The sequence below is a fragment of the Lathyrus oleraceus genome, chromosome 4 (assembly GCF_024323335.1).
Source record: "Lathyrus oleraceus cultivar Zhongwan6 chromosome 4, CAAS_Psat_ZW6_1.0, whole genome shotgun sequence".
In the NCBI taxonomy this organism is placed as follows: domain Eukaryota; kingdom Viridiplantae; phylum Streptophyta; class Magnoliopsida; order Fabales; family Fabaceae; genus Lathyrus; species Lathyrus oleraceus.
The window spans coordinates 55,990,159-56,000,359 of NC_066582.1; the positions used below are offsets into that span (position 1 = coordinate 55,990,159).

At 40.2% G+C, this 10,201-nt stretch overlaps 2 protein-coding genes across 2 annotated transcripts; both read right to left on the bottom strand.

The window, feature by feature from the left end:
* Nucleotides 1-6,039: 6,039 nt before the first annotated feature.
* Nucleotides 6,040-6,888, bottom strand: LOC127135992 (uncharacterized). Its single transcript, XM_051062606.1, has 2 exons — nt 6,799-6,888; nt 6,040-6,726 (listed from the first exon to the last, which is right to left on the bottom strand). Exons 1-2 carry the CDS (start codon nt 6,886-6,888, stop codon nt 6,040-6,042), a joined length of 777 nt encoding a protein of 258 aa, XP_050918563.1.
* Nucleotides 6,889-7,904: 1,016 nt separating this feature from the next.
* Nucleotides 7,905-8,630, bottom strand: LOC127135993 (uncharacterized). The gene has a single exon (XM_051062607.1). The coding sequence runs from the start codon at nt 8,628-8,630 to the stop codon at nt 7,905-7,907; it is 726 nt and encodes a 241-aa protein (XP_050918564.1).
* Between the last annotated feature and the right edge of the window lie 1,571 nt (nt 8,631-10,201).

A 10,201-nucleotide genomic window follows, 5' to 3' on the forward strand; every position in this document is an offset into this window, starting at 1 on the left:
CAACATAATGTCTTCATCTGGGAAATCAAACTTCAATGGGTCATAGTCTTCGACAGGATGATTAACGAGGTAGTCAGACAAAACACTTCCTTTGATAGATTTCTGGGTTATGTACTGGATGTCGTATTCAGATAACAACATGTGCCAACAGGCAAGTCTTCCAGTCAAAGCAGGCTTCTCAAAGATATACTTTATTGGATCCATTTTGGAGATCAACAAAGTAGCGTGACAAATCATATACTGCCTAAGACATCTGGCAGCCCATGCTAAAGAACAACAAGTTTTCTCTAAAAGTGAATATCTGCTTTCACAATCAGTAAACTTCTTGCTCAAGTAGTAAATGGCATGTTCTTTCTTTCCAGTTTCATCATGTTGACCTAGTATGCAACCCATGGATCCTTCGAGCACAGTTAAGTACATGAAGAGAGGCTTCCCTGGAATGGGTGGAATCAAGATAGGAGGTTCTTGCAGATAACCTTTAATCTTCTCAAAAGCTTGCTGACAATCAGAATTCCATTCAATTGCTTGATCCTTTCTGAGCAATTTAAATATAGGCTCACATGTAGCAGTCATGTTGGAAATAAACCTGGAAATGTAGTTCAATCTTCCAAGAAAACCTCTAACTTGATTTTCAGTTTGTGGAGCCGACATTTCTTGTATCGCTCTGACCTTGTCTAGATATACTTCAATTCCTCGTTGACTAACAATGAAACCAAGTAACTTCCCTGATCGGACCCCAAATGTACACTTAGCTGGATTCAGACGCAATCTGAATTTTCTGAGGCGCTCAAATAGTTTCAACAAATGGTCCAAATGATCCTCCTCACTCTGTGATTTGGCAATCATATCGTCCACATAGACCTCAATCTCCTTATGCATCATGTCTTGAAAGAGGGTGACCATCGCCCTTTGATAGGTTGCCCCTGCGTTCTTGAGACCAAAAGTCATAACCTTGTAACAGTAAGTTCCCCATGGTGTGATGAATGTGGTCTTTTCCATGTCATCGGGATCCATCTTGATTTGATTATAGCCTGAAAACCCATCCATGAAGGAGAAAACAACAAACCTAGCAGTGTTATCAACCAAGGTGTTAATATGTGGGAAAGGGAAATCGTCCTTCGGACTAGCTTTATTTAAATCCCTATAGTCCACACACATTCTGACCTTGCCATCCTTTTTAGGTACTGGCACAATGTTAGCTACCCATTGAGGGTACTTTGCAACTGCAAGGAAGCCAACATCAAACTGTCTTTTGACCTCTTCTCGAATCTTCAAAGCCATGTCTGGTATTGTTCTTCAGAGTTTTTGTTTTACTGGTGGATAATCTGGTCGGAGTGGTAATTTATGAACAACAATGTTTGTGTCTAAACCGGGCATATCTTGATACAACCATGCAAACACATCCACATATTCTTGTAAAAGCTTGAACAATCTTTCTTTGATGTATGCCCCAAGTGTTGTACCAATCTTGACCTCTTTCTTTGCTTCCTCGGTGCCAAGGTTGATTGTCTCTACTTGCTCTTGATGTGGTTGGATATCTGTGTACTCGCACTCAACCAATCTTGCCAGTTCGTTGGGAACATCACAATCTTCGTTACCCTCTTCTTCAGCTTGGTAGATTGGTGAATCAAAGTTAAGAGTGAAAGTAGAGTCATTGGATTCAACATGGTTTTCTTTTATTCTGCATGTTTAAATCATTTGTTTTTATTAAAAGTAAAAAAAAACAAAGGAATGCAAGAGGAAAATGATTTTTATTTTAATGGTTTTGAAAGATTGCCATTTTTCTTTAAAAGTGAAAGAGAAAAAGAAGTAAATGAACAAACAAGAATTTAACAAAACGCCTTCATTGATATAATCTTGGAAATGCAAAGGTGGCCCTACAAAATAGTCCAATAGCTTTGGGCATAGCTATGGAATTTTGAAAACACCAAAGAAAAACAACAAATTACTTTGACAAAGGAAACATCTCTGGGATTTCAATCGCCTTCCAATTGTTCAAAGCCACATCAGATTGGTACACCAGGTTGCTCAAATCTTCATCTTCAAGATATTCATCAATAGCATTGACTTGATATCCAGCGCTGACAAACACTTCTTGGATAGTCTTCGGACGTCCTTCGATGGAGGTTGATGCTTCCTTCTTGACATTGCTTGGTTTGTAACCCAACCCAAAACAGTCTGACTTTAGTTTGACATCAATAACATCTCCATAAGCTTCGGGACTTCCTTCCTCAATGGTTGATCTTTCTTTCTTCCATGATGCAAAAGATGGAATACCCTTACCCTTTGGTTCTTCGACTTCCATAAGGACAACGTTGGCTATTTCAAGAGCTTGGAAAGAAGTTTCCAAAGCATCCTCATCAACCTCAATGTAACTGAACGAAGAGAGGTGGCTTACCATAAGATCTTCCTCACCTGACACAATCACCAGCTTATCATCAATAACAAATTTCATTTTTTGGTGCAAGGTTGAAGTCACGGCCCCAGCGGCATGAATCCATGGCCTTCCAAGCAAACAACTATAATTTGGGTTGATGTCCATAACCTGAAAAGTAATTTCAAACACATGTGGACCAATTAATATTGGCAGTTCCACCTCCCATATGACGGTCCTCCTCGATCCATAAAATGCCTTAACAATTAATGTGCTTGGCCTCATCTCAGTCCCTTGATATGCCAACTTAGCGAGCGTCCTCTTAGGTAAAACATTCAGAGAGGAGCCAGTGTCCACAAGGACTCTTGTTAGGGTATCTTCTTGGCATTTCACAGATATGTGCAAAGCATGGTTATGGTCTTGGCCATTGTTAGATACCCAAAAGTGCTTATTTGAGCCATCAATTAAGGGTATCTTTCACTCTATTTCCTTGCTAAATTGTCAAAATCACCTTTGTTTTTGATGAAATGCATTACATTGATAAACAAGCTTGGTGCCTTTGATTTGTGTGTTATTGTGCAGGAAGAAGGCATGAAATAATTGAAATTTAAGACACAAGAAAGTTGGCAAAGGAACCAAAGAAAACAAGCATTCATCAGCATGCTCGCTAGGCGAAGGCTGTGGCGAAGCCTGCTCGCTAGGCGAGCGCCCAGCGAAAAGCTCCAGTAAAATGTCAATAAATTCGCCAGGCGAGCTGATAGCGAAGGTGGTAGCGAGTTCGTTCAGTTTTGGTGAAAAGCACAGCCAGCACTCACTCGCTAGGCGAAGCTCTAGCGAGTCCCCAGCGAGCATTCCAGTAGCAAAACCTCTCAACCTCGCTGGGGCGAAGGTTGAAGCGTGTCTTTCGCTAGGCGAAGGTTTGTTCGCTAGGCGAACATGATAGTTTGAGTTAGTCTGTTTTCTCTGGGCGCAGGTGCCTTTGGTGCCACAATTAGACCCTCGCTAGGCGAGCCTTTCTGCTCGCCTAGCGAGCATGACAGCCCAGTACTACTCTATAAGTAGCAGGTGCCACTTTTGAGTGCCATACCTAGTTTTTACCTCATTTTTCCACTTTTGTACTTTTGTTAGATATTTTTACAGCATTGTTCTTGGGAGCTTTTATGCCCTAGTTTTCATTTCTCTTCATCTGGTAACCATCTTCCACAAAAAGAAGGTGGATTCCCATCCAATATCGATTATCCGACTTGGATGTTGATCAACCTTCTTCCGAAACTTGCCGACCAAGCTACCATGAAAATGAGTAGCTAAGTCCTCCATTTGTCAAGGTTAGATGTAGGTGATTACTAGCTTTGTGTGTAAATGTAAGGATCTTCATGTGTAAACTCTTTAATGGTGAATATATGATGAAAACTTTGTTTCTATTTAAAACTCTTTGTGTTGGTTTATGATCGAGAGATGTTTACCGACTCTTGACCTAGGTTTTCATCCAATCTTGTTTGTTAGCTAGAGATAGTAATGAATGATTTTGTTCACCATAAGGTTGAACCAAAAAGTTGTCATTTTGATAGATTGTGTTCGAGAGAAACAATGGATCAAAATGGGAAAACTCACAATGTGTGTTCGAGAGAAACATATCGGGAGGACTTTGTGAAATGATTTATCATCTAAAGGAGTTTATAAGATTGTTGACCGAACAAATACATGCAAAGTGATCATCGAACCCTAACTTTGGCAATATTTCTCATTTATTCAAACCATAACTTTTACCGCAATTTATTACCTTTTTATGCAAGATAACGTGACAACCAACCAAAACCTTATTGTTACATTGAGTTAGAATTAATACAACCATCGAACGGCGGTGATATCTTACAATCCCTGTGGATACGATAACAAAAACCCGACACGTAAATTTACAACTAACAGCCATCCTTCGTCAAATCTTCTCTACTGAAGCTGAGATGGTTGCATGTTGTAATGTTGGCAATGACCCCATCAAATTGGTCAATAGTAATGTCGTGAGTGACATGAGCCTGAGCTAACAGTTTCTGCAAGGCACTCCTATGAGCTGGAGAACTCATGAGAAGAGACAAAATGGATATCTTTGAAGGAGTTTGATGTAGCTGATCAATAACCTTGTACTCACTCTTCTTGATAATCCTCAGAAATTCAGTGTCTTCATCAATTGTGGTCACCTCTTTGCCTTTGTCGGTAACAGTAGTGGTGGTTTCTTTCGGTGGAATTGGCGGAGCCAAGTTGAGCTGAGGGGTATAAATGCGACCACTGTGGGTCATTCTACTTCCCACTGTTATATCAGTGCTTGCAATATTTAGACCTTCTTTCTGACCTACTTTCTCAGACCTTTGGTTAACCACAACTGTATCATACTTCCAAGGAACTACTTTAGTATTCCCAAAAGGAAAAGAGCTAGGCCTTTGGACAACCACTGGATTAGGCATATTGAAGATTGGTTCAACTGATTCTGAAATGTTGAAAATTGGCTGAATAACAGTAGAATCTAGAATGTTGAATATTGGCTCTGGAATGTTGAAGATTGGTGTTGTAGTACTTAACTCAGGTAGATTGAAGATGGGTTCAATCACTTCTACCTCATTCTTTTTCATATGACCGCTTACTTGCAACACACCTTAGTTAATCAATTCTTGAATATCCTTTCGGACCATTTCACATCCTTTAGGACCAATAGTACATTCTTCACAACTCTTATGGCAATTTTTCAATAAACCTGCTTCTACTAACTTTGCATGAAAATCTCTGAGCGGAGTCTTGATTTTGGTTTCGTCAAGAATAAGACCTTCATCGGGGTCATCATCAATAGCATTTACAGACCCATGAGCGGGCAAAGGATTATTTTTGACATTCGGACTGGTATCCCCAAATGAAAGAATCTTCTTCTCAATCAATTCCCTCACAATATGTTTTAAGGCATAACAACCTTCCAAATTATGCCTCGGGGCACCTTCATGGAACAAATAATGTGCATTGGGATTGTAATATGGTGGGAGAGGATCTGGTGGAGGTCCTAAAGGTCTTGGAACAACTAACCCTTTCTTCAACAATGCCAGATATAATTCAGTGTAAGACATAGGAATCTGAGGAATCAGAGGTTTTCCACCTTATCTTCTATTTTGAAATGGAGCATTTTGGCGCGGAGCTGGAGTCCTTTGTTGATAAGCTAGAGCATTGGGCACTTGTTGATAAGTTGGAACGTTGGGTGTTGTCTGAAAGATCAGAACTGCTTGAGTCGGCTGATGCACTGGGACTTGCTGATTGAAAGTTGGTGTAATAGCTGCTACATACGACTGTTGAGAAAATTGTGGTTGTTGAACATAATGTTATTGAGAAAAATATTGTTGCTTTTTCCAAGGTTGATTCTTTCTTCTACTACCCATCATTGCATTTGTTTCTCCTTCCTTTTTGTTATGGAAATTGCTAGAGAATTTCTTGGTATTGTTGGTATTGTTGGAATTACTAGTTGCAATAATCATCTTGCCATTTTTTAAGCCAAGTTCCACTTTGATACTCACAACCACCAAGTTAGAAAAACTTGCTGTCACACTTCCCACCATCCTTTCAAAAAATTCTGGTCGCACTGTGTCGACGAACCAATCTGCCAATTCTTTTTCAGTTAATGGAGGATCCACTTAGGATGCAGTCTCTCTCCACCTTTGTGCATATTCTTTAAAGGATTCAAAATCCTTTTGGGACATGCTCAACAATTGCCTTCTATCGGGAGCTAGATCCATGTTGTACTTGTATTGTTTGATGAAAGCATCAGACAAATCTTGGAAACAACGGATGCGAGTTTGATCAAGGGTCAAGTACCATTTGGAAGAGGCACCTTTCAAACTGTCTTGGAAATAGTGGATCATGAGTTTGTCATTGTCCACGTGAGCTTCCATCTTTCTATAATACATGATGAGATGACATTTGGGACAAGTAGCTCCTTCATATTGATCAAGGTTGGGTGTCTTGAATTTTGCGGGGATCACCAATCCAGATACAAGGCAAATTTCTCTGGCAGCAGCACCAAAGATCTGATCACCTTCCATTGCTCTCAGCCTTTTCTCAATGGTTTCAACATTTTCTCTCAGCTTTTCATGTCTTTCATCACCTTCTTCATACATATCAGGTATATCATACACTTGTTGATGATCATCGAAGTACGGTTGAACTCGAGTGTGCATGGCAGTGGGTGCAAAAGTAGGAATCACTTGATTAACTTCAGTAGTTAATGGAACTGTGTGTTGAGTGGACTGTCCTTGACGAGGAGGCGCAAAACTATATGGAAGACCAAAGGGAGGCCAAGTTGCTGGAGTAGTAACTGCTGGCTAAGGAGTAATCACCGGATTGACAATCTCAGAAACAATTGTGGGTTGAGTATCCATCTTTGCACGTATTACTTGCAACATCTCCATGATTTGACCTATATTCCCATGTAGATATGTAAGCTCTTCATTGACTCTTTCCATCGCTTGCTCTTGCTCGGCCATTCTACGTCGGGCTTGAGCTCTGGTGTTGTACTGGTGTGAGGGTCTCAGTGTGGAAACTATTGGAGAGGAAACGACAGAAATAAGTTTTTATTTTGATAAAAAATGCAAGTGTGATGACATGTGCATGAATGCAATGAAAATGCAAAATTTTAAAAGTTTCAAGGAACTTAAGAGATAATTGCAAACATCAAAAGGCAAATAACAATAACTAAAAGAAACTCATTTCATTAATCAAAGGGAGTTACAAAATTTGAGTACACTTTCAAAAGTTCTAAACAAAGCTAAGTAAATTCCTAAGGAGATTCCCCTAGTAGCCTCAAGTTGAGCTTCTTAATTTGTTCTTCCATCTCAGCCTTCTCGAGCACAAGCTTGTCCACGATCAACTTCCAAGGAGTATTTGATTGAACCCCATAGGAAAATAAATCCTCTTGCACCTTCCTCTTCTTGCTGGAGAGCTCTTCTTCATTCTTCATCTTCAACTGCCTTTGAAGTTCTTCATCCTCATTGTTGATGATTTGATACTTGTTCTTCCAAGCGTCCCTTTCTCGATGCGCTTTGGTCAAAGCAATCTTCAACTTCTCTGCATTAGTCATGAAGATATATGTAGGTTCTTTGTCAGCTAAAGGAAAAGGCTCTTGGCGAGGATAAGGCATTTTCAAGCTGATGGCCCTATCTTGCACCCATTTAAGGTAAGCTTCTAAAGAGACACAATTTGTCTTCCCTAAAACTTTCTTTTCTAGCTTATGAACATGGCGTCAAGCGTGCACAATCTTCTCTTTGAGCTCTTTGCAATCTTCACATTCCTTAAAGAACAAACCCTCCAAGTGAATATTCTTTGGCTTATCTCTCATTGGATAACCGAGTTGCCGACGAGCTAGGATTGGGTTGTAACTGATGCCTCCTTTTGTACCAAGAAGAGGTACGTTAGGAAATCCTCCACAATTATCAATGATACTAACTCCATCATAGTCACGACTATACCAAATAATATCTGAATGTGTGAGCGACATAATCTTCTATGACCATAAAAGACCATCCTTAAGATCCCAAAAAGCATGAGACCTAGGCAAGTGAGAAATAAACCACTTGTACAACATAGGCACGCAACATGTAATCATTCCCCCGCTATAAGAATTCCTCATATGAACAGAATGATAGGCATCAGCAAGCAAAGTAGGAACTGGATTTCCTATTAAGAAGATCTTGATGGCATCCATGGCAACGAAGTCATAAAAACTAGGAAAGAGAAACAATCCATAGATAAGTAGAGCAAAAACAGCCTCAAACGCATCCACACTCCTCATTCTAGCAAAATACTGAGCTTTGTTCATTAGAAACTTAGCTGTCAAACCAAGCATTTTTCCTTTTGTGGTCATGTGATCCCTGATCTCTGACATTTTCAAGTGAGTAGCCTTTGCAATGTCTTGATCTTTGGGATCTTCCTCCAAACCAGAAAATGGAGCCTGGCTAGAAATAGGAACACCAATCAAATGAGAGTATTCTTCAAGTGTTGGCATAAGCTGATAGTCGGGGAAAGTGAAACAGTGATACACAGGATCATAAAATTGAATAAAAGTAGAAAGAAGTCCATCTGCCATGTTGATCTTCAAAAGAGAGAGTAAATGTCCATATCTTTTGCTGAAAGCCGCTGTGTCAATAACCAAAGATCCCAATCTCCTTAGGTCTTCTAACTTAGGACTCTTGAAAGTGTACTTTTGAGTCTTTTTCCTTCCAAAATCCATGATAAACCTAATGTTTGCAACAAAAGTTCCTAAGTTCCTTGAAAACTTTGTTTAAAAAAATGATGTTTATGATGCATGGATGCATGAATGCACAAACACACAAACAAGGGTCACACACAAATAGGGTTCAAAGGTTCGACGTTGCGAGCATGAGGCCATGGGTCTAACCATCCCAAATGTACTATGGGTTTATTTTGTACCTGTACAACGGGTTCTATAAAGGTTCCCAAAAATCATTGACCCATCTTTCGGATATTATCAACACGCCAATTACTCGGGAGTTAATAATATTCTTAAGAGAATCTAATTTGAGTGTAGTATCGCGTATCAACTATTTCAGATTTACACCTTCATAGTCATCACACTACATCCTAAAGACCAAGTGGGGTAAAGAGGGTTACTAAGGTCCTCAACTTCTCAGGTTACCCAAATCAATATAGTCTGTGTTTTCACAATTGCTTGATCAACAATACTAATTGTAAAGGGAACCTCCACATGAGTGGTGGATTCTCAAGTCAGCTTGGATGCATCTGTAGGTACATATAAAACTGTAAAGAATAATTTAAAAAAATAAAAGAATTGGGCCGCACATGATCAGTTGGGCCTGTGTGCTTGGGGCGGGTCGGACCCGACCCAACCCACTTAGTGATGACGATTCCCATTAACATAAAGAAAAGAGGAAAATTTGTACGCCTTTCCTAGTTTCTCTGCTGGAACCGAAACGAAATCTCCAAATTCTTCTCAAAGAAATGGCTAAAGAACAAACTCAAAGAACCAGATCCAAAACTTAAATCGCGATTCTGGCCTTCTCACTCCCCCCCCCCCACCACTATCGTGAAGTCGCCGACCTTTCCCTCTCCTCCGTCCAGTCCAACATCGAATCCTTTGTTCTCAAGATTGCACACTCGATCCTTGCCGTTAATGGATTCGCCTTCGATGTTCAAGAAGCGACGTCACGAAATCGCAACCGATCTCATCGTGACTTCGGCCTCATCGCCTGTGACGGTGGCGCTGATGAGAAGATCTCACGGCTCCGACGATTCATGGTCCGCGCGACGCACACGGCGTCCAAGACGACAGCTACGGCCGCAGTTCTGGCCTTATCGCCGGTGACAGCGACGCTGGTGAAAAAAAGCCCATGACTCCGACCATTTGCATGTTCGTGACGGGATACTTGCAACAAATCAATCTATTCAAGAAAAACACCAACCACAGGAAGTTACAGTAGATAAAAATGTGAAAGACAACGGATAACTCACTGATGAAAACTGGGTAATCTCTTCCTCTTGCTTGTTGTTATTCCTGCTTCTTCCTCTATGTCCACTGTGTGAGTCCAATCCTTGGATATGTTACTTCCAATTTTTAATGGTTACCGAGAGGTTTTTTGATATGAATTCAGTAACAGTCTTAGGGTTTTTGTGTATCCAAATTTCTCTTGTGAAAAAAATCCGCCCCCTATCTCTTATTTTTTTTTTAACTTATATGGGAAGAAATTAGGGTTTAATCTGATGCATGATGATGAAGGTGGAATAGTGCAGAGGAATCAAATCTGTTAGGTGTATGTTTTTGAT

Excerpts from the sequence above, each read along its gene's own strand:
- LOC127135993 (XM_051062607.1), bottom strand. The coding sequence starts at position 8,630 with ATGGATTTTGGAAGGAAAAAGACTCAAAAGTACACTTTCAAGAGTCCT.
- LOC127135992 (XM_051062606.1), bottom strand. The coding sequence starts at position 6,888 with ATGGCCGAGCAAGAGCAAGCGATGGAAAGAGTCAATGAAGAGCTTACA. Across the intron at positions 6,727-6,798 it reads AAATCATGGAGATGTTGCAA|CCAGCAGTTACTACTCCAGC; the intron begins GTAATACGTGCA and ends ATTACTCCTTAG.